At 57.8% G+C, this 23,630-nt stretch overlaps 3 protein-coding genes across 3 annotated transcripts; 2 read left to right on the top strand and 1 right to left on the bottom strand.

Moving 5' to 3' along the window:
* Positions 1 to 559: 559 nt before the first annotated feature.
* On the bottom strand, positions 560 to 10,646 carry VOLCADRAFT_94227 (uncharacterized protein; the record flags this gene model as incomplete). The annotated part of the gene is made up of 8 exons (XM_002953382.1): positions 560 to 615; positions 5,908 to 6,244; positions 6,692 to 6,769; positions 7,751 to 7,961; positions 8,414 to 8,550; positions 9,171 to 9,205; positions 9,973 to 10,069; positions 10,392 to 10,646. The coding sequence occupies 8 exons, from the start codon at positions 10,644 to 10,646 to the stop codon at positions 560 to 562; spliced, it is 1,206 nt and encodes a 401-aa protein (XP_002953428.1).
* Positions 10,647 to 13,998: 3,352 nt separating this feature from the next.
* Positions 13,999 to 15,717, top strand: VOLCADRAFT_94226 (uncharacterized protein; the record flags this gene model as incomplete). Its single annotated transcript, XM_002953481.1, has 3 exons — positions 13,999 to 14,201; positions 14,644 to 14,729; positions 15,620 to 15,717. The coding sequence occupies 3 exons, from the start codon at positions 13,999 to 14,001 to the stop codon at positions 15,715 to 15,717; spliced, it is 387 nt and encodes a 128-aa protein (XP_002953527.1).
* A 1,033-nt stretch (positions 15,718 to 16,750) lies between these two features.
* VOLCADRAFT_94225 (uncharacterized protein) lies at positions 16,751 to 22,340 on the top strand (the record flags this gene model as incomplete). The annotated part of the gene is made up of 5 exons (XM_002953480.1): positions 16,751 to 16,870; positions 16,904 to 17,035; positions 19,222 to 19,272; positions 19,453 to 19,525; positions 19,828 to 22,340. 5 exons carry the CDS (start codon positions 16,751 to 16,753, stop codon positions 22,338 to 22,340), a joined length of 2,889 nt encoding a protein of 962 aa, XP_002953526.1.
* Between the last annotated feature and the right edge of the window lie 1,290 nt (positions 22,341 to 23,630).

The raw sequence follows: 23,630 nt of genomic DNA, 5'->3' as shown, positions 1-23,630 counted from the left end.
TGTCCACTGCTGTTACATCGTAATTTCATTACACTCAAACCGCCCCTGCAGCGATACCACCAGCAGCGAACCTAACCAAACTTCGTCCAACAATTCGCAGACAAAAAACCCGCTAAAACCTCCACTCACGATTAAGAACGAATTCCCTGCACCGCCCCGCTGATCGGCTTGGTCTCCCCCCCCACACACGTGATCTCCCCGCTGATCAACTCGACCCTACCCCAGCTCCCCTGCCCCGAAAACCCCGTATTTATATTGGAGCCGTGGCCGGCCGTGACACTTGCTTAGGCTCAAGGAAACCACTGGCCGCTTTGACGTAACCTGCTCCGCTAGGTGCTGCGGGGCAGTGACCCTTGGGGGATGCGAGGGGTCACTGCCCTTCGCCGCTCGCCATCATCTCGCACATAGGCGAACTTGGAAACGCTACTGCTCTTCCGCCGCCCAAGCTTCTTCACCTTCAAACACGCGCGGTCGGCTCCTTGAACGAGCACTGCACTGTCAGGCCGTCCCGGTGCAGATATCGTGCGGACGCAGGTCAGCATTCCGAATGCCAGCCTCCTTACAACGTTTCTGCAGTTGTAGCACAGAACGTCTTGTACGGCATCGCGTCGACAGCTGTGGGGAGGGTCGCCGCGACCTCCGCGGTGGCGGTCGGCGGCAGAAGAGGGCTCACATCCTCTGTCTCGATTTCTATACCACCACACGTAATCGTGCAGGGGCTACACTGGCAACACCCAGCCTGGAGGAGCTGCTCGAGTAGGTCGACCGGGCAGCAAGGTCCGACGAACGCAGATACATACCGTCGTGCAGATGCTGAGCAGGTCTGAATGTATGAGCACATGCTGCAGGTCACCGAACCGTAACAAGCCCCAGAACGCCGGGACCGCTCCTGTTACGGCCATCCTTGTGAGAGGAGGTCCACGCCTTGGTGGATGTGATGCTCCACGAAATGTGTCATCTCCTCCTCCGGTGAAGCCACCCCCACATTTCGTTGCGTCGCGACTAGTGTTCTGCGGGCAACTTCCCGAGCTCTGGCACAAAGGTCCGTAGCATACGGAGATGGCCGACCTGCCCACTAACGCCAGGGGGCCAGAGCCGCACTGGCTCATTTGACTGAACAATAACACTAAAACGCAACGTCTTGCGTACCCGAACAACCCGAGCCTAAAAGACAAACTAAACACTTGAGCACACCGGGCACAACCCGAAACCGAATACTTGTACTCTTGTCACACTCAGAACCCAAACCCTGAACCGAACAGGACTCTCATTAACTACAAACAATTCACGACTTAAACCAGTGCCCAAACAAAGGAAGGTACCAACCACTCGCAAAACTCAAAACTCGAACCTAACTCAAGCGAATACACACGACGGCATGCGTGCACACACACACACACAAACCCTACATGCAGCGCCAGTTTGTCAAAAACTGCACTATCCGCGGCGCGTGCTCCGGCAACTTGGGACTGAACCAGGCGTTGCGATCCGACAGCGGTGATGAACGCAGTCGAGGTTGGGAGCCTCAGGAGGCCCTTGAGGCCCTTGAGGCCGGGGACGTCGTCGTACCGTTTCCAGGACGTGTTGCAACCACTGGCCGCGGACCACTGCACGAGGAACTTGACGGACGGGCGGCCACGCTTGTTGTACCCTAGGTGGACAGCTGTGACGACGGTGTCGGTGCTGTCATACGGAGATTCCAGCGCAGTTGGTGCTGCGGCGGTCGGGGAAGAGTGCTGGATTGTTGTCACTGCACGAAAGGAGGCAGCTGATATGGAAGACGGGGTGGATGCGGCCGATGGAGGGTGGGAGGTTGCGGCCGGATGCTACGGGTGAGATGACCGCGGAGATGAGGAAGGGAGCTAGGTAGCGGGGACGGAGTCCGGGGGAGGGGGAGGTTGGGCGGGTGAGGTGTTCGGTGGAGAGGAGGACAGGTGAGGGTTCGGCGATGCTGAGGTGAAGATGAGGGTTCGGCGGCAGCGCCGTGGGTTTTGGCTGCTTCAATTTCCCGGCTGATGGTCAAGGTGTAGATGTCGCGCATGCATTGATGGAGATCTGAAGCGTTGGGGATGGCAGAAGACGGCGAGGCTTGAGGGCCGTGGAGGATGGTTGCCCTGAGGGGTGTGAGCGGATGGCAGACATGATGAGCGTAGAATGGCGTCATGCCTGTGCTTAGAGTTACAAGTTACGAGTTACGGGTGCCGCACGAGTGCGGGGGCGTCCGTCATAGCCGGGAGGCCATGGACTATATATATTGATAGTGCTTAGATGGGTGGCATTGTTGTACGCAGCTTCTGCGATAGGAAGGTAGGCCGCCCAGTAGGTTGCCCTGCATGGGTTGAATGAAAACACGCAGAATCTGCTCAATTTGCTACGATGCGTTCGTTCGGCCTAATGACCGTCGGTTTGGGGGTGGTGGGCCTTGAGATGATATGTTGCGGGATGCGCCGAAGTGCGCCCAGAAGGTGCACCAGACGTCGGCAATTAAGTGAGAATCTCGGTCGGAGGCGAGGGTAGTCGGAAGGCCGTGAAGACGGTAGACGCAGGTGAGGAGAAGCAGGGTGTCGCGGTGTCGCGGGCAGTGGTGTTTTCGTGTGAGAATGGCGGTGTAGGTGCGGCCGTCCGGGCCTTTGGAGGGCGGCAGGCCGGTGGTGAAATCCAGGTGGACATGTGAGTCCACGGATGGGTGGGCACAGGCAGGGGTGGAGGAGGCCAAAAGGGGGGCCTGGGTGGTTGGCTTGGTGTGCTGGCAGGTGGGACATGACTTGATGTAGGCTTTGACGGTGCGGGCCATGTAAGGCCACTGACCAGTAGCGGGTGGATATCGCGGCGTGACCGAAACCTGGGTGACCGGAATAGGCGTCGTCGTGGAATTCATGGAATAGGCAGCAACGTAGAGAAGGGACGTGGGAAATGGTTATGCGGTTGGCGAAATAGAACAAACCGTCCGGGAAGCGTCTTAGGTATGGTTTGGTGGTGGTAGGATCGGTGTATAAGGGGTCGGCGGCGGCGTATCTGAAACAGTTGTCGGCGGCGAGGCTGGGATCGTGGGCGGTGAGGGTGAAACAGACATGGTGAAGGGCATGGGTTTGGCTGTGGTTCGACGCGTGCGACGGTGGAGGGCTCAAGAGGAACGGATGACGGGGCGGCGATGGAGGATAGGGTTTCTGATGGCGCAGCGGTAGCCGAGGGCGTGGGGGGATTAGTGACAGAGGACTCGGGACCGGGGGCGGGGTTGACAGGGACTCGGGAGACGGTGTCGGCCTTGTTTTGCGGACCGGGACGGTAGGTGATGTTGGCGTAGCCTTGGAAGGTGGCGAGGAGCTGGACCCAACAAGCTGGGCGACGGGGGAGGTCCTCCTGTGTGAGGAGGCGCTGGAAGGTGCCGTTCAGATTGGAATCGGTCTGGTCTGGTTGACACTACTGTCTTATACAATTTGATGTCCTGGATTCGATTCCTGGGGAGATCCCAGACATTGTCGGGAGCGTGAGATTATGGCTAGCTGCCGAGATGTGGAGTTGGGATCACAGTTGATGGATCGAGATTCGCACGCTGGATTGGTGGCGATTGCTGAACCCTCTGTCTCTGCGGATGTTCGTTGGATGACGAGGGATCCTTGAAGGCAGGATCAACCGCCTTGGACTTCCAGTTCGTTTGGCGTAGTACAGTGTGGTAATGGTGCTGGATGGTGCGGTATGGTGTGACAAATCGTAGAAATGACAATGTGTTCAAGTGGCCCAGAAGCCTCCCACTCTGTAACAGTTCAAATTCAAAAGATGAATCGGTGCAGAGCATGAAGTGGCAGCCTTTAAGGTAACACCGAAACTTGCGCACTGAATGTACGGCAACAAACATTTCCAGCTCGTGGATGGGGTGGTGGGCCTTGTGACAGCCGAGCTTGCGAGACTCGAACCCCCCGGGGTGGAGGGCGCATGGCGCTCCTGAATACCCACAGCGCCAACAATGCCGAGGATGGAGGCGTCGTTGTAGAGGGCGAAGTTAGCGTTAGGCTCAGTGTCCGGGAAGACAGTGCCAGGGGCAAGACTTCAGGGCGTCTAGGGGAGAGTTGAAGGCGGTGGTGGCGTCCGGCGGCAACGTTTTCGGGACTGGTTGTGTGGTTTTGGTTAAGGTGATGAGGGGTTTGGCGATTCGGGCGTAGTCCTCGGTGAACCCTGTGCAGCCATGGCAGGCGCGGGCGCATGAGTGACGGTGGCAGGGATGGGAAGGTTGGCGAGGGCGGCAAGTTTGTCCGGGTCGGCGGTGATGCCACCGCGTGAAACGATGAAGCCGCAGAACTTGGTGTATGGTTGTACAAAGGAACACTTGGAGAGGCGGACGAGTAGCTGGTTGACCTGGAGGGTGCGGAGGACGACTTCCACGACATCATGGCAATGGCCTTTGAACGTGCGCAAGTAGATGAGGACATCGTCGAGATACACGACCGCACATCTGTTGCGGATGGAAAGAGGACATCGCTCATCATGGACATGAAGGTATCGGGGGGGCCCCCCGCCGGTGAGTCCGAAGTTGGTTGAACAAGCCATTCGTACAAGCCGTATTTGCATCGAAACGCGATTTTGTGCACGTCCGGTCCATGCACTCGTACTTGATGGTCAACGACCAGAGATCTGCTTGGAAAAGTAGGTTGCATGGTGCAACTGGTCTCGGAGTTCATTTACGCGGGACAGATGGTACGCAACGCATGGATAGATAACTGCTAAAAGCACGCATCCTTTACGGTGAGCTGACTGTAAGACGCGAGGAAATCCACACCGAGGTGCAGACCGTTGCCGTCAGCTTGCAAGCAAACAGAACGAGTGCGCCAAAAGGTGAGATAGGACGAATAGGACGAATAGGTCGTCAACTAACTAACAAACATTACCAATTATGCCATAAATTTCAAAAAATTTATAAATCACGTGCATGCAGTGCGACAACTTGGACAAAACCTGCAACGAACGTCACAGTGCACCGGCAGCCACGAACAAAAGTGGACCAGAACCACTGCGCCCCAAACCGATGCGCTAATAGCCGCATGCAAAGATGCGATACAAACAAACCTTATGAATAAGCGCACGGCCCCAGGCCGTACAGGTACGCATACATACATACACACACACCGTCTAGAGCTTCGCCATGGGGGCTTTCTTCAGCATCCAGCAAGAGTGCCACAAGCGATTTATTAGGAAGGCATATGGAGGCAACCTTCCGCTGGGCAGCAGCCCCTGGCCAGTGTCAGGCCCCGGTCACATACTTTGTAACCCTCACTCTCTCTCACACACTCGCGCTTACACACACACACACTCTCTCTCTCACACACACATTTTCCCACGCACTCGCTCTCACACACACATTCTCTCTCACACACCCGGGTGCCCCCCGAGGTAAAACCCGGTCGCAAAACCAAGCGACCGCGCATCACTAAGGACCGCAAGATGATCGCATCCCGAACTGAGGGGCCGCGAACGGCACGAACGCTGTAACTGGTCGCCTGCAGAAAGGACACAGCAACGGCTTCCTGTTGCTATTGGACAGCAGCCCGGCACATAGCTGCTCTGCGCAGGCGCTGCACAACCCGTGACCGCAGGTCGCCGGCATCAACACAACTGGCGCCTCAAAGCACAGACCGCACAACACCGTATCACCATCCTGGTCGTTCTCTAGGTCGTCATCCCACGCCGAATTCCGTACCGGCCGAAACTCTTGGCTGCTCTGCCGCCCGCCATTCCCCCCGCTGCCCCCCTCACCGCCACCACCGCCGCCGCCACCGCAACCGCCACCACCGCTGCTGCTGCCGCTGCCGCAACATCCACTGCTGCCCCGGCGCCCGTCGGGCAGTGGGGCGCTAAGCCCCAGCGAGCACGGCAAGGGCTTGGGCCGCGTTGTACGAGCGGTCTCCCGCGCACCCACATGCAGTAACTGGATTCCAGCCGGAGACTCGGCCGGCGCGGAGGTGCAGCCGGTGCAGCCGCCGCCGCTGCAGGCAGCGGCTGTAGGGGGCTTGTGCATGGCGGCTGCGGCCGCCGTCACCACCACCACCGCCGCCGCCGCCGCCGCCGCGCGCACGTCTGCTTGCAGCTTGATCCTCAGGACGTCTGCGGCGAGAGCTGCCAGGGCGGGCGGCCCGAGGTCCAGTCCCGGGCCCCCTGCTTGTATCCCGGCGCGAAGGGCCTCGCGGACGGGCTGGTTGGGTCGTAGCAGCGCAGACAGGGCCACGTCGGCGGGGTGCACCATCATCAGCACCTGCCACCACACAAGTAAGGGCGTGCGTATATACAGCTTTTGTGACGGTGCACACCGCCCGGGGAAGAAAGAGGCCACTGACAAAGGTATGCGGAGTGGCTCGGTGGGCCCCCGGGGTCCTGTACGACATCCCAGGTGTACGGCACCCTAGGACACATCATCCTCCCATCTTCGCCCAGCGACAGGGAGGAACGTCGTTGAGAGGAGGCTCTACCACCTTCGCCAACGGGTAGCTAAGTGGGGCGGAGTGCTGCAGATCGGGCTCCGGAGCGATCTGAAGTCCGGCCTTTCCCCGCCACCCCCGCGCCGTGTTACGTGGGAGAGAACCAAGGCCCCAGATTATAAGGCCCCATCAGCCCTGACGCGGCTGGAAGGCAGTCCAGGGAGGGGGAATCTGCGGGGACTGTGGAGGAGGGGGAGGCTCCTAGCTGGCTCTTACCCACCCACCTGGTGCGGTGTCTGCCCGGCGGCGTCCAGGTGTGTGCGGGGGTCCTCCAGGGAGGGCTCGTCAATCACCCGGCGATCCTGCGGTCATTGCAAACAAGACAGAAACCTTGTCGTACAATGGCAACAGCACCAGGCAACGAGCAGATGCCAAGGTACAATTTACAGGGCACGTCGTACAACAACAGCACCACTACCCCCGCCTCACTTTGCGCCGCCTCCCCCCAAGCCCGGTATATGGCTGCATCGAGCGAGCCGTCCACGTGAATGGGGTCCCCGCCGCCCGCCATCATGGTGCTCCCCCCCTAATCCCCCCTCAACCCCGCCTCTACACATTAAATGTATACATACATACATACATACATACATACATACATACATACATACATACATACATACATCCCTTTTCTTTATAAGGCTACTTCTCCCCTGGACCAGCCCAGGAAGGGACAGGTGGTGGAGGTCAGTTGTTTTAAGGTGGTTGCAAGACGTCTTGTGGTGTCGAGCTCTCTTAGCCTTTCTCTCTTGGAGGTTTTTTTGTTGGCCTGTTAGGTATATCAGGAGCCCTCCCCTGCCGGGACTGCCCTAACCGAATTTTTGTTTGTTTGTTTGTTTTCCCTTCGAATCCCGTTTTCGTTGGTGGTGTTTTGGGGGGTTGTTTCAGAGAGCCTTTGACTTTGCCCTAGCTGAGACTTGTGGACTCGCTCTAGCGGGACCTGAGAGCCCTTCGTGGTGTATTCAATGCAGCGCCATCCCCGGATGGAGGGGCTGCGGAGTGGCTGCGTAGAGTGTTGGCAGTCTGAGTCGGGGTCGGGAGCACACAAGACTAACCGACTTGTGCTGTGTGCTCCCGACCCTTGCGCTGTGTTTCGGCTTCGGCCCCCGGCTCTCGCAGCCCACAGTGTAATCTAAGTCATACATACATACATACATACATACATACATACATACATACATACATACATACATACATACATACATATGGGTATATGGATGTACACACACGCCCTAATTCTCATACTCTGCTGACGCCCTTCCTACATAGGAGCGCAGTAGCTCCACCGCCGCCGCAAGGTTGCCCCGAACTGCAGCAAAATGAAGTGGTGTGGACCCGGACGCCACAAGACACAGCTCGTCAAAGCTCTCGCTGCTGGTGGCCGCAATCATGTCAAGATGATGGTCGTACAGCAGCACCCGCAACGCCTCAACGTTCCCCGCGTGGGCGCTGTAGTGCAGCGCCGACAGACCGCAGTTTGACCGCGCGTCCGTGTACCTGCGGTGAAACAGACCCCCCCGGCGGCACCTTCAGTCGTGACGGGGATCCGCTGCTAAGCGGTTATACACCGGATCGAGTGCCGTACGGTGGCAACGCGGACCCGCTGCAAACGCTTTGAGGGACTGGCGGCCGGGTAAGGTGGAGGATGAAGATGCCCCGTCTGCCTGTGTGTGATGTGATGTGTGATGTGTGTAAGTGAGTGTTTCGTCTTTCCCAGACCGACGACATCGTCCGGTTGGAAAACGACGAGAGCTATTTCTCCGAGGCTTCCATGATTTTCAACATCCATGTATGAGGGGGAGAGAGAGTGTGTGTGTGTATATGCATTTGCACCTGCACGAGCCCCATGTTGGCGGTGGGGAGCAGGGGAAAGGGACATACGACAGCGGGCAAGTGGAGCGGTGGAAGGACTGGCCATGCCCCACAGCGCTTTTGGGGTGTGTGTGTACCTGCAGCCCTCCCGAACGAGCATTTCGGCCGGGATGCCCCGCAGCAGCGCCACCAGGGCGGCGGAGCCGCGGCCCATCGCCGCGTAGTGGAGGGCGGTGCGGCCGTCGTGGAGGTCGCAGGCCCATGGGTCGGCACCCTGCAATCAGCGCACAGCGCACAAACGCCTTTCACGCAGAGAATAACGTTAATAGTTGCTTGACAGCTTTCTTTGAGGAGCTTTGGGCGTATGCAGGGACTGGTAAGGCTGCCAATCTGAGGGCCAGCGAAGCAATGAGCCGCGCGCCATCGTCGAGTGTAGCGGAACGGACAATGAGGCCCTCAGCAGTTGTCAAGCTGTGCATCCCATAGCAGGGCAAGACAGGTCGTAGATGAGCCACTGCACACATACACACACACACAGTCATGCCGTGTGCAGTAGGGTGTGGCTCCACTGAAACGCGGTACCGTATCTTGGCGGCAAAGAATCAGACCGGAATTGTCATCGGATTGAGTTCGCGGACCAATCGCACCACTTCCATATGGGAGGTATGTCGACCAGACAGGGTTCGAGCTGCCGCTCACGTCCCCCCTGTACCGCCCTTATTGCCCGCTGTTGTCCCTGGTCCCTAGGGGCGGGCGCGAAGCAGCCGCGGCGGTAATTCCTTCCACCCGCCCACAGCAGCTGTCCTTCCCCCAAGAGCCCTGTATTGAGGCCGGGGTATATGGGCACCCACCAGACGGCGGGGACTGAGTCGGGGCTGTCGGGACCCTACCTACCTTGGATAGCAGCACCTGAACCAGCTCCGGCGAGTCTGAGAAGCAAGCATACATGAGGGGTGTTTGACCTGCAAACAGGTTTTACAGTCATAACAGGCGTTTCTTTGCGGTCAGGTCATGGCGAGTTGGCAGCTTGGTATGGCATCGCACATATGCACGACCCAACACACACACACACACATGCACATGCTTAGTAGGGAGCAGAGGCCCCTCGCGGCCCTCTCCCATCCGCGGGAGAGAGCTTAGGCGGGCTTTCCGTTGGGGCTGGGCAGCAGCCCCTGGCCAGTGTCAGGCCCGGTCAGATACGTGTAACCTTCACACACTCTCTCTCACACACACACACACAGGTGCGCGCACACACACACAGATAAAGACACACAGACAGACACACACACACATACACACACAGAGGCACAGACACACAGACAGACACACACACACATACACACACAGAGACACAGACACACAGACAGACAGACACACAGACGAGGTCGGCGGAGGTGGCCTGCTGGAGGCACTCAGGCCGGCAGCACCACAGGCGGCTACTACAGGCATAATCAACCGTTCATATGGTGCAATCCATGGAACAGGAGCGCAAGGCCCAAGGTCCGTAGCACCAAGCATGCGCAGTACCATCAGGTGGTAGATTATTATGATATTATAATATCAGCAAACTAGGATATTACAAGGTGCACTTCCCACATCAATAGCACTTTGTCAGTCAATTAAATCAATCTGTGCGGGCGCCCCTGTAACGGCAATACGGCAGTGCCAAAGGACAGAATGGCGACCCACGCGGTACCTTTCGAATTCACCATCTGGACGGCCATTTGCACTCCTCCCTCCACCGAGCACGGCAGCTGTGCGCCAGTACGGCGACAGTACGGCTTCAAAGCCGCCTGTACGGTCGACAATGTGGACGAGGCTAGGAAAGACAGCATCTCCCGGACGACCTGCCACCGCCCGCAATCGCGGAGACATCGCAACGCGATGCCGATTGCCGAAGCACCCCGGCGTTGCACTGATTCAGAAAGCGCTGCCAGAGCTGGCATTTATCTATCCGAGGTGACCTCTCCTTCTCCTAGATTGCTCAGCCCTTTTTTCCCAACCATGTTTGTGCGGACATTAACATAGATCACAGGCTACCGGAGATGTTCCACATCCAGGAGCGACCCCAGGAGGACCACGCGGCGGAGGACGAGTGCGGGACGAGTGACTTACCGGTGTCCGCTTCCGTTCGCATGCCACATGCAGCGGTGTAACCGCTTCAGACGAGAATAGCGACACAGGGCTGCTCAGCAGCTTGGGGCAGGACGACAGGCGGCGAAGGGCGCCCTCCTCATCGCCCTCCTTGACCGACTTCCTCAGGTCGGCAACCGCCGGCACCAGGCATGAAGCGGTGCAACCCATGACTGATAGCCGCTTGAGAGCTCCTGCAAGGCCAGGCACACGGCAATTCGATCTTATTGTATTCATAATTCTGGGACAAGGGTATGCAAGTGACTGATCAGCGGCACAAGGGCGCATGTGCTACGACGGGTGTACTGTGTGCTAAACCTAACACTCTTAACAACTGATCATCCTTTAGACGATCTCGGCGCGCGACGCATCTTGGAAGAAAGATTGGTTGGATTGTTTTGACATCTGAAAGAGACTTTCAGGAAAATCGTGCCTCTGTATATCTAGCTCGTTCCTGCTAGCTTAGCGTTTTTGATGCTCCACGATGAGAGTTAACGGCCTTTCCGGCCGACCCTGAAACGTGCAATGCACGCAAAAAATACCTCTTGGTTCGCCTGGCTCGGCTCACTGCGCAGGCGCTGTAGGTGAGCGGGCGACAGATGGGGCGGAGATTCCTCCTGGCCTTCAGAAGATGAAATACACTGCGTCACAATTTATTTTCACTGCTCGGGCATCTTTCAAAATGGTGGACCAGGGCGAAAAGGCGTACGCCTGACCGCGACCCCTAAAGCTCCGACGTTTCAGATTATTACGCTAGAACTTGTTGCATTTTAAGTAACAGGTAGATTTTCCTTAAAAACTTTAGTGTAAGACTGTAAAAGTCCGTGTTTGAGACACGGAGAGTCTGACTGCCTAAGACTAGTTGTTGGTTAAAACGAAAAAGCGAAACCGCTTTCATTAGGCAGAAGCAGGGAGATCAAACAAAACTGCGAACAGAAATAAAATTTCTATTAGAATAATTTACATTATGTTGACATACAAGCGGAATGGCTCGGCCTGTTCGTGCATAGCGTATTGTAGCAGCTGTGAGGTTTCGACCCAAAGGCATTGCCCAATATGCTGAATATGAAATCCTTTTCACGTCACATACAATTAGCTGAGAATGCCATGATGTGCTGCCCGTAGTTGGGAGGTCGCTTACTAACGGAAAGAGCAATAAGGCAACGGAGGTCAAAATGCAGCTGAAACACCATTCCATAATACATGTCGATAAAATGGCGCCTTAAATCCTCCATGATCCACAAAGTTCTCTACAATGTGCTCCCTTACGCCAATGCAGTTCTTTCCTGGTCGGACTGCGTGTCCGGCGCCTGTCCGCTGCAATGTGCAGGGCATGAAGCACATTAGAACTCTGAAGTGGAGTACAGATCGTGCACTCTTCTCTGAAAGCGCCTGGCCATGTCAAGCGCGGGCGAACTCGCCGTAATAGCGGCCCACGTGGATCGAGCGCATGGCTGTTGGACGACATCACCTGGGATCGCGCTTGGCTTCGGGAAGATAGCTTGTTCAGGGCAAGGAAGCTCGAGCAAGGTACAATAGGTACTATGGTAAGGGTTTTTGCTGTTAGTGCGGGAAGTTTAATTACACAGGTGAAGGTGTGTTTGAGAGCTGTGCAGCTTGGCAGATGCAGCTTGGCAGGTTTCGGTGCCTGTTTGGCTAGGCCTGCGGTTGACGCCACGATCCTAAATATCGGTGCCAGCACTGCCCTGGACGGGGAGAGAGCGCCAACCTTTTGAGCGCCAACCTATTCGATGACCTGCTTTGCTTTTGGCGACGGCAAACTGTTGCGTCCCTAGTTTCAGCGCGGAAGGCATCCTTGGGCAATATTCAGCGTCGTCATGGCGTCCCTTGTCCCTCATTTTCCGGGCTGTTGAGCACCAACATATGGCCCCATAAGATTGTACCCATGGACCTATATGACTGTTTCAACGGGGCAGAGGAAGGACATGGGCAGGCAGTGGCGCTCACCAGACCTCATACGTCTGCACCGCCACCACCTGGTACGGCACATGCGGAAACATTATCGGTATGTCCACATGCAGCAGCTGTTAGGTTTTCTCGTTTGTTGTTAAGTCGTTAACTTTACTCGTGGACAATCATTTGGATTATGGATAATGTACGACCTTCCGGCGCCGCCTAGGCTCTGGATAACTATTTAAGTCGTTGTGTTGCTTAGATTGTTATGTCATCGTTATTGCATCTTGTGCTGGATTAGCAGGCTTACGGGCATCAAACTGTTGCCTGTATAAGCACGGTGGTGAAAGCCAGTCGGCCTGATTACCCGGCGGTGCAGCGCAAGCCGGTAAATGGCACTGTAGTCAGAGGCCTTCTTGAAATAGGTAAAAGCAATTCTGACGCACGTAAACTGCTCTTTTACTGCCATAGATTCCATTTGGCTCCGTACATTCTCCCACAGCTTCCGCACATTCGGTTCCGAAGCCGCTCCATGAAACCAATAGGTCCGATGATCATCTGAACTGCAATCTATGTTCTTATCATCCCATCCATTTGCCTTGCACACCTCACGTGTCCCTCATATGTTTACTTATGGTAAGGACTTCCGCTCAAGACGCCTGATTGGCGCGATGTCCCTGTCATTTCCTCCAAAACCTAGTGGGATCCATCGAGGAGGTATGACAGGTCTATCCAGCAGATAAGAATATCTGTTGATACAAAACTGTTTCTCTGTTAGACGCGGGCCGAGGCGCTCGCCGATGCGGCAGAACTGCACACGAAACGCCGGAAGTGAGCACCGATAGGTGGATCTCAAAATCAACGAGAAAATAGCCATAGCCAAAATCAGTGAGACGTGGAGACAAATTTTTTTAGTCTTCGGCCTGTGGGCGACGCAACCGGCATTTCGTGAGGTGATGATCAGCTGCACACCACATGGTGAGGCACAGGTCGTGGAGGTCCGCGGCGACTGCAGGAATCGCAGCCAGATGGACGAAGGCGGCGGCAAATGTAGGGGCATGGCAGGAAGGCAGCTGGTGCAGAGAACACGAGAGTTACAGAAGGCGGGGCGGGACTCGAGTGAGCAAGCGGTGGCTCATGCCACGACAATGGCTGTAGACCGATGCTGATGCGGTGCAGTGCAATCCATGTCACCCTGTACGATTGCACGGGGGTCTAACCAGAGGGGGGAACGCAATAAGATGAACCGTACACTATTGCCCTGAAAAGAAAGTTACTCTGGTGCGATCTGTACGATCCTGCTGGGTAGGAAGGGTAGGAATTCCTAGATTACCCGTGGATGTGTTTTCATGACGACGGCTTGCATAGAATTGGTTGCAGAGACGTTGAAGCGGAATGGAGTCCGCCTACAAGGGGTATTCCTAACGAAATCGCTTGTATCCGAGCATAGGGTTGGATACCGGACCTCACGTTCCCAAAGGTTTCCAAGCCAAGCATAAAATATGGCGCCCATACTCCAGCAGCTAGTAGTCCAGCAGCCAGTAGCAACGGGTTACAAAAGGCCCGCCTGCGGCAACCCTGCACACGGATTTAGCAGCGGCGACAGGCTCGGCGGCGACACCTCATTCAGGACCCCTGAAGCCTCACCAGTTGGGGAGCGCAGTCCTCTGTAAAGATGAGCACTGGAAGTGGGTCGCAGAGACACATTAACCCTGACTATGATGGACGGGGCCGCGGCGGCGGTTGCAACGTGCTACCCAGGTGGGGCGAGGCGCGCTCCTCCGCGGCACTTCCCAAAGCCCCAGCAGAGCACTCTCCGGATGGGTACGAGCCCGGACCGCCCGGACCGAGTGGAGCTGCAACATCCCGCCTGCCAAGGTAAGGAACTTTCCTAGGGGCTACTCCATGCAGCGCCGGACACCACCAGTTGCGGACAGGACCTGTCAGCCGTCCTCTCGGTAACATGTAAAAACGAGTAGTGGCTCGAGAGATGCGGGGAATGGGGAAGCACCCGGAGGAACCGAATTCTTACTCTCTCTGCCACATGTACACTGTACACATGTGCTCACGTCTGTGTCCCTGGCGGAGGAGCTGCTTGCGTGTCTGGCGTGTCTGGCTGGGTACTGTGTCTCCATGGTACGGTACTTGTCGTACATGGGAAGCAGTTGATGCGGGCCCCCCGGCATTAGCGGAGCAGTTTTGCGTATTCAAGAGGGAACGGGAACTTGAACGTTCAAGGTGCATCTTGGAAGGTACAGTACGGACTTGCAGGTACGGTACACGATGTACAACTTGCGGGATGCCGTACTGTGCCGTGCAGACACGCGGTCATGTGCCATGGCGGTTCGGGTAGCAGACCCAGACCCCTCCCCTTGCTTGTCGGCCAGAGGAACATCATGCGGCCAGGTGGGCACTTGTAACGGTTCGGATGCAGGTACGGTACGGTGCGGTACGGTACACGAAAGGAACTCAAAGCCGGGCACTGCACGGCAAACACCGGAACGTGGCGCGGCGGCTTCATCTCCGACACGGCGGCCTGCTGCCGCCTCCGAGAGGTGAAAGAAAGCACGGGGTCCTGCGCCATTGCGTCCTCCGCTGACTCACTACACAGACAACAAAAATAACAACAGCCACCGCCAGCAGATGGAACGCCGAGCGGCCCGCCAGCCACTGGCATTCGGGATCAGGCGCCCAGGGCCCAGGGCCTAGGGCCGTCCCGACATACAGCAGGCGCAGGCTTCACCTCATGCACCAACTCCAAACTCACCCACGCCCGGCAGCAGCAGCAGCAGCAGCAAAACCAGAGCTTCCCATGCATCCAAAATACGTACGTCAGTAACACAGGCTGACAGGCATACAGGCTGCTGCCGCCACATCACGTTGCACCCCAAGTGTGCTTTGCTCAGCTGTACGATAATAGACCAACCGGCAGCAGGCGGGTGGCGGTGGCAGGGTGCTTGCTATTCGGAAGCCATCGAGGGGTCTCTCTCAGCGGGGGTTCCTGGCAATCTCGACCAGCAGACGACGGCCGTTCCAGTCGCGGCCGTTCATGTCCCGCACGGCCTGACGGGGACGAAATTGAGGGTGGAAAGTGAGTTTCGGCAGACAGTTTGGGTACTAATGGGAAAAGGAGCGGAAACGGCTAAAAGAAGGCGCAATAGGACTCAACCGTCCTGAACAGAATACATACACTCCCAAACGTAAACGGCGCAGAAGGAAAACGAAGTGCCGTGTGGAAAGCTTAGGATCAGTACCCCTCCAGCCGGACCCCAACACCCCGGCCCCTGGCCCCGCAGACGGGCGCACGGGTCGGCCGTCACTCACGTCCTCCGCATCCGCCTCCGAGCTCATCACAACGAACGCAAAGCCCCTTGACTCCCCCGACATGGGGTGACGGACCACCCGAGCCTCCCGCACTCGTCCATAGCGAGAAAACTTGCGTTCTAGATCCTACAGTGGCCAACACATGGGGACGATGAGCGTGGCATGCGGTGAGTTAAAGTGTGTCTTAAGATGTTTCCAAGCAAGGCTCGTTACCATCCCCCCTTCGGGCCATGCCGCATGAGGGGCACCACGCATGACAAAACGCAGCCCAGCGCCTATCCCGATGACGCTGCTCGCCGCCGCACTCCACCCAACCCGACCCCTCTCCGACCCAGCCGCTACTCGCATAGCCCCCCCTCTCCCATAGCTCCCCCTCTTTTGGCGCCTCCGCTGGACCCAGTGACGTCCTTTTCCCCCAGTCGTTTCTACCTGCTCATTGCAGATGAAGTTGATCCCCGCCACGAAAAGCTGTGTGCCCACACGGGGTGGTGTCCGGCCGGCTGGAGGTAGGCCGTAACGCGCACTGGGGGACCGAGACCTGCACCAAATTATGCAATAGAAATGGTGATCGGGAAGGGGCAAACGAACCGGGGAGAGGACGGAAATTAGCAGGGAAGAAGGCACGTCGGTGAGAAGGATGCACTGCTGAAATGGTGGGGCCCGCGGAGAAGGGGCATTGGGGGAAGGCGAGGCACGAACTGGGAATTGGGGGCATGGCCGAGCCCGAACTTAGTGTGTGCGCGTGTGTTCTCCGCTGGTGGCGCATGATGGGTCCACTCCGACCTGCGAGCCTTCTGAGTTTGTAGCGTGCAGCACTGGTCTTAGTTTGCTGTTGCCTGCCAATTATTTTATGTTAGCAATAGGCAGATTGTCTGCTCCGGGCTGTCTGACAACAAACAGTACATGAACAGGGGCAGTGCTTGTGACAATCATGTAAGGGCAGGAGAGGGCATGGGCAGTCCTGCCGGTCCTGCAACTGCGCCTGGAACCCTGACCCACCTGCCCCGCCGGTCCCGTGACCTTGACTTGGAGCGTCGCCGGTCCCTGCAATGGAAAGCCATGCGAACTTGTATAAGGTTGGCATTACGAAAGGGTCACCCTGAATGCCAGATGTCCAAACCTGCTGCGTGACCGACTGCGCCTTCTGGTGTCGCGATCCCGGCTGCGACTGCGAACTGGACTCCGTCGCCGTGTGTCACGTTCCCGGCTGCGAGACCGCCGCGGTGGGGAGCGGGAGCGCGCATCTCGCCGCACAGGTGACCTGCTCCGGCTGCGCTTCGGAGAACGCCGCGGCGATCGACGAGGTGAACGTCTTGGAGATGCAGAGCGGCTACGCGCCGTCCGAGTCTCCTGTGCACGTAAAAGGGCGCGAGTACGAAGGCCAGAGCGTGAGCCGCTTTGGTGCTAAGACAGGCGCAAGAAGCTCAATTTCAATAGCTCGCTCTCACTATTAACAAACTGCCATATATCTAGGAATATTAATTTTAACGTGAGCAGAGCTTCGCACCTCCCGATCCCGCTCACGCCGACTATTTTCACGGTCTCTGTCGGGAGAGGTCATCCTCGCATAAGAATACTATATATATTGTATAAAGATGGTGTTCAGAAGTGGCGCATCATGCATAAGTTTGTAGGAATGCAGCGTACGACGTATGTACCTCCGTTACTCCCGAAGTCCCCTGATTTTCGTAGCCCATCCAAGACCGCCAACCCTATGCCTTGGCAACAGATCGCTATTATCTCCGCATTCATTTGATGCTAAGTACATTTGCACCCGTCCATGGGTTATTTACCCCATCCTAACCATAAGCAGGCGCGTTGGCCTCGAGAGCAGAAACCGGGGAGGGTCCAACCGTGTTTGGCGGTGATTGGCAGTCCACGGGCCAGCTCTTTCGTATACGTATCTAGGTACCTGCAGGATCTGCAGGATGAGGTCACTCTTTTCTTTGCAGCTAGCGTACCGTTAGCGCTCGGACGGTGGGGTGAAGGGCTCGAAGAAACGGTATACACAGGGAGCCCCAGCACTCCCCATCGCGCTCAACAATTGACGCAACCCGTTGCCCAATCTGTGCTCCATTCGCAGAGGCGTATGTTTTGGCGGAGATGCTGACAGGATGCTTGAACTACCGCAGCCGTGGAGTCGTACTATCCTGCTTAACACGGTAGGGCCTCGGCCTATGCTAGGGTGTGACCACGTTGTGCAGTATCCTGAGCCGAAAAAGCCGGATTTGTGAAGAATACTGAGGTATGTGATGGATTTGGTTCGCGGCCGCATCCCTTACAGTTCTGCACGCCACCAACTGGGGCTGAGGCAGCGTTGCCCAGGATGACACCCGCTAAGTGGAATGGATACAATATCCTTCGTAACGCGGAACACAGAGGGTAAGCATGGGAGATCAGGGAGGAACAGCGTCGTATCTTTGTCACTTGTTCGCACGTTGTCGTCTGCGAACGGCGTGACAGTTGCTGTATGTTACAGCAGTGGCCTGGGGCGGTTGAGCCATGCCATGCCCATGACAATAGTGACAGAATTTGTAATCCTCGGGCCATAAGACGACAAAATGTAAGTGTAACCTGCTGTATTCCCAATCCAGAGGCAAAGGTGCCGAAGGAACGTTTTAGTTAGTTCATACGAAGCAGCAGTAATTGCCTTTATATTTAAGCCGTTCATACTTATGATATGCAAGACATCCATTTGCGACCGCATGATGTGGGTGCACGCATATCCGACCCAGTTAGCCGCTGGCCTGCTTCCATACAACCAGTGTGACGAACGTCACTCTTCTCACAGAATTTCTTTTACAGAAGTGTATGGTTTCTTACTTTTTAAACAAAAGCAGTGTTTCTACAGTCCCAACCAAGGTGCGGCTCGTGCAACTGCAAGCATCACGTACGGCAGTTTGGCCGCGTCCCGGTACTTGGAGTGAGAGACGTGTGAGATACCGTTGCATCACTGCCGTTTCACGATCCTAGTCGTAGTGTCTTTCCGAACTCTGAGCTGGCTTTCAGGTTGCTTCGCACATTCTGTGCAAGAATCGAGAACCTGAGCTCAATGCGGTTTGCCAAACTCCTGGATCGTCATCGCTCTTTTATTGGCTGACTATTCACCGCTGACAGCCGTTGTAGTTGCAATCGGCGAGCGGCGCGCCTAAATCATTCCCGATTTTGAAGGCTAAGGCAAGGACAAAGCGTAACAAATTTGTAATCATTGCAAATGTAACTTACGGAAGCGGAGGCGTCATGGCAGTTCCTTGTGCAAGGAACACGCACATAGAGACTAGGCTTGCCCACCTTCTTGCTTTCGACAGACATCTTCCCAAGGACGTCACGAGGACCTGTCCCACATTTATGCGGGACACAAAGGCAATTATAATGGAAGAGGACTACGAACTCGGACCCGATGCAGACGAAGGCAGGCCTTGCGGGAACGAAAAGCCCCTAAGCAGCCGATACCGTGGAGTGTGCTGGAACCGCAAGGCAAGCGTTGGACACGCGACTACATCTCGCCCCCTTTGCTCGGCACTTAACCGTTGTCTAGCTCACCGTTGACTCTTATCCGCGTCCCCTTTTGCAGAATCGGCGTTGGCAAGCTGCCATCAACTCGGGCGGAAAATATGTTTACCTGGTAAGCGGCCTAGCTGCCTCCCCCACATATCTGTCGGCAACCTGTGCAGGGGGCCGTACATGGCCTCCCGTGCCATCCTCCGTACTCTTTGCTTTGGATGACTGGGGGTTTCGCTTGCGCGCAAATTGCAATCCAAAATCCGCCTTTCGGGTGCACTTGTTGGTTGACCCACCATCACAGGGATCCTTCATTTCCGAGCAGGATGCGGCTCGTGCCTTTGACAAGGCGGCCGTCAAGCTGCGTGGCACGCGAGGTGCGGTGCGCCGGTGGTGGTGGCGGTGGTGGCGGGAGCCGCACCCGCTTGCGTGTGATATAGGGGGGATTTGGCGGGCAGGGTTCGGGGGGTGCAGGGCCTAGTGCGCCAGGAATGATGACGACGGCGCTGTTGTTTACGAACCAGCAATGCCCAGGATGATGAAGCTAATTACGAAGATGATGATGAATCGCGTTTTCTCCCCCCCACCACACACACACACACACGCCCTCTCTGACCGCCGGGTCCCCGGCATCCGTTAACTAACCAACGAACGAACTGACCGACCGACCGACCTGCAGCAAAACTCAATTTTTCCTATTCCGAGTATGTGGACGAGAACGGCAACCTTTTGGAGGATCCCAAGATGAAGAATGTGATGTACAAAATTGAGGCCATCCAGGGAGGGACAGGTGGGCAAGGAAGTGGGGCCGGCGGCGGCGGCAGCGCTGCCGCCGCAGCAGGCCATCGCGGCGGCTGCAGCGGCTTCAAGTCCGACGGGAGCTGCTACGAGGACCAGTCGGGTTACTCCCTGCACGGAGGAACCGCGGTGGCGTTGCCGCTGCCACTGCCGCTCCCGCACACTCACGAGGCCGTCTCCATGGCGCTGTCGGCGATGGAACCTCCCCCCCCAGCACACAGGCATCTGCCGCTGATCATGACCGGAGGAGGCGGGTGCGGCGGCGCCTTAGGCGGTATGCACGCCAAGCAGCACCAGCACCCAGATCACCTCTGCGGTGGCGATGGCGGCGCAAAGAGCTCCTCGGATTGGCAGAGCGCGCGTGGCGGGGGCGGCGGCTGTGGTGGTGGTGGCGGTGGTGGTGCTGGTGGCTTGCAGGCTACGCTACAGCTCAACCTGACCGCGTCCCTCGCCACCGGGCCCCCGCAGCCGCCGCAATCGCTGCCATCTGTGCAGCACCAACACCACCAGCACCGTCTACAACATCTGCACGAGGGAAGCGGGGAGGAGCCCCCCACCTTGTTCGTACACCTCCAGGAGGGGCTGCGCACTTCGGGGGCCTGCGGAATATCGCATAGTGGGGCGGGTGCCCTCGGAGCTGGCGGAGGAGGAGGAGGAGGAGGAGGAGGAGGGGGTGGCGGCAATATAACCCGGGGGGCTGACGGCGCCTTAGCTGCCGTGGCAGATCCCTGTGGCCCTATGCCGCCTTCTTCCACCCCCAGCCGAATGCAGCAACAGCACTCAGCAGTAGCAGTAGCAGTAGCACAACCACCGCCACCACCATCGCGAGGCCGCGCCGTGCCGTCCCCACCGTCGCCGCGACACCGCGCCATGTACGGCGGGTGCCCACAGCACGGCACTGGCGGCGGTACCCTGCTCGGGACATGCATGTCCGGTAATGGCGGCGGCAGCTGTTACGACGTCCCACCGGGTGTGGGGCTGTTGACGTCGGGACACGCTGTGTCGGGCTCCGCGCCGCTGCCGCCGCCGCCGCCGCGTGTGCCCAGCCTCGCTGTGCAGAACGTGCTGCTACGGGAGCTGTCGCCTAGCGCTCCCGGGGTCAGCTTCCTACGCTTCGTGGACAACCGGTTCAATAAAAACCCGGACGACACGGTGGGCGTGCTGTACCTCGACCACCGCGCGCCAGGGCGAGTGGGTTCGGCGGTTTGGAACGGCAAGTGCGTCATCCGCATGGGTATGTACGACACGGAGCGGGACGCGTGCCAGGCTTCCATTCGTTGCATGCAGCTGAATTGCATGTTCGGCATCGACCAGCCTAGTGCGGATATGTTCAACGCCATGACGGACTTTGTCGGGCCTGACATCGTGGACTGTGCGGGTGCGAATCAGGAGCAGTACGACGCCGCGCAGCCGCCGCTGCCGTATACCACGCGCAACGCAGCGCCGCGCGGCAGCGGCAACGGTAGCATGATATCGCTTGGTGAGGCACCCGCGCTGGATCTCCACCAAGCCCCTGTGAGCCACCGCCACCATGCTGCTGCCGCCGCCACGAGCCCTCACCCGCACCATCCTGGAGGGGTGTACGGACAACGCGGCGGCGGCGGCGGCGCACTGATGTCGTACCATGGGCCCGGTGGCAACTCTGTCGTCCTATCGCCGCAGCCGGCAGCTGCACAGCAGCAGCACGGACAAGGTCCGCCATCTCCAGGCGGCAGAGGTGACGGCGGCAGCGGCGGCGACAGCCAGGAGTACGGCACGTTGTACGACACGAAAGCGAGCGAGTCGGGCGGGGGTGAGGTGCAGGTAGCCAACTGCTCCAGAGGGTCGAGCCTGAGCTCCCTGCTCCAAGTCATGAAGCACATCGCCGGCGGCGGCGGTAAAGCCGGCGGCGGAGATGTCGGCGGCGGCGGTGTCGTCTCGAGTTCAATCCACCACCACCATCAACACCAACAGCAGCACCAACATCACCAGCACCAACATCACCACCAGCACCAACATCACCACCAGCACCAACATCACCAGCACAAGCAGCATCAAAACGGGGGCGACGGCGACGGGGGCGCCAGCGGGGGAACTGCAAGTGCGCTGGGCAAGCGCGGCCTGCACGGCGGCGGCGGCGACTACGTATCGCTGGCTGGCGACCTCTCTCCGGTCGGCTGCCCCAAGCGGCATGGGGAGCCCAAGCGCATCCGGGTAGACGCTGCTGCCGCCGCCGCCGGTGGGGGTGCGGGTGGGGGTGCGGGGTCGGGCGGCATTCAGCTGGAGCTGCGGTTGGAACCGCCCCGCAGGGAGCTCCTGGAGGCGCACAAGATGCCGCTGACAATGGTCCTCAAGACATGGCAGCAGCAGCAGCAACAACAACAGCAGCAGCAGGCTGCGGCGGCCGCTCTGTGAAGCCCGCGGGGTGTGAAATGATGTGATGTGGGTGATGTAGATTGCTGCGACCCTTGGCGGTGCTGCGGTCGGGTGCCCTTTCGCGGCTCTGTCGGGCAGAGGGGCTGACCGCGGTGTGCACATCACATTCCACACCAGGAGGGGGCCCTGGAGGGGACTGCTTCCGTGGGGGCCGTTCGGGGGTCAGGACTACTATGGTGACCCCCCTGCCTTCCCTTCAGGGGGGATATATATATATATGTCGTATACGGCTAAATATCACTCCTGCGTATCGTAGGGGCTGTTTCCCTGGTTGGCTGGTTGGCTGGCTCTCCGGCGCGCCGCGTTTCATGTGTGTGTGTGTGGGGAGGGGGGTCACCGCGAGGAGGAGGGGGAGGCGAAGGAGGGGGAGGGGGAGGGGGAGGGGGTTAGGACGCAAGAGCTGCCCTCCCTCCGCGACCGTCCTGCCAGCCAGCCCAGCCGCCGTGCATACTTCCGTCACCCATGCGATTGCTGGCCACACGTGCCCCGATGTGGGCGGAGTGCTGGGGTCCTTCCTGCTATGCGCTTGACACCATACCGCACCAAGCGCAGAGGCGCTGTTGTTGTTATTGGTGGTGGTGGTGGTGGTGGTGATGAGCGGCGCTTTTTTGGTTTAGTTGGCGTTGCGAGGTTTGTTGATATGCGACGGTGCGCATGTCCGGCAGGTGTACGGACAGGGCCGCGAGGAGCTCGCGCATTACCCGCATGACGCGCATCCGTACGCTTACGTAGCGGCTGTTGGCCCACGGTGGGTGTTTGGCGAGGAGCAGCTGGTACGTGTGAATATGAATATATGTGTCTGTGCGTGTGTGTGAGAAAGAGAGAGTGGCGATCTCTCCTTTATCTAAATGTATATGGAGTTGGCGTTGCCGCTTTAGGCGCATTGCCGACATGCAGAGACTTCCTTGCCGCTCCCTCCGCGTTGCTATGAGGTCAAAGCCGCGCTGGCTTCTTTACGTGACGGGGGGGGGAGCCCGGCGGTGTGAGTCACCTCCTCTGTGATTCGAGGATGGAAACGGATATATAGAGGACGTGGAGTCATCATATTGCGACTGACGAATTGATGGGTCGCCGATCTGACCGACCTTCGGAAGAAGAATTAAAGCGCTGGTTGGGTTGTGTGCTGGTTGGTCGTTTTCGTGCTGGTTGGTGTTGATGTCGATGTTGATACGTAGGAAAGTGTGGAAGGACGTGGAGGTCTCCGGAAGGTGGCGGAAACAGAAAAACTCCAATGTACCGCCAATACTGCTGCCGGCGGTGGAGGTAGGG

Source organism: Volvox carteri (assembly GCF_000143455.1).
Source record: "Volvox carteri f. nagariensis unplaced genomic scaffold VOLCAscaffold_36, whole genome shotgun sequence".
Taxonomy (NCBI): domain Eukaryota; kingdom Viridiplantae; phylum Chlorophyta; class Chlorophyceae; order Chlamydomonadales; family Volvocaceae; genus Volvox; species Volvox carteri.
Note: the sequence above shows the minus strand (reverse complement) of the source record. Positions and strands in the feature narration are given on the sequence as shown.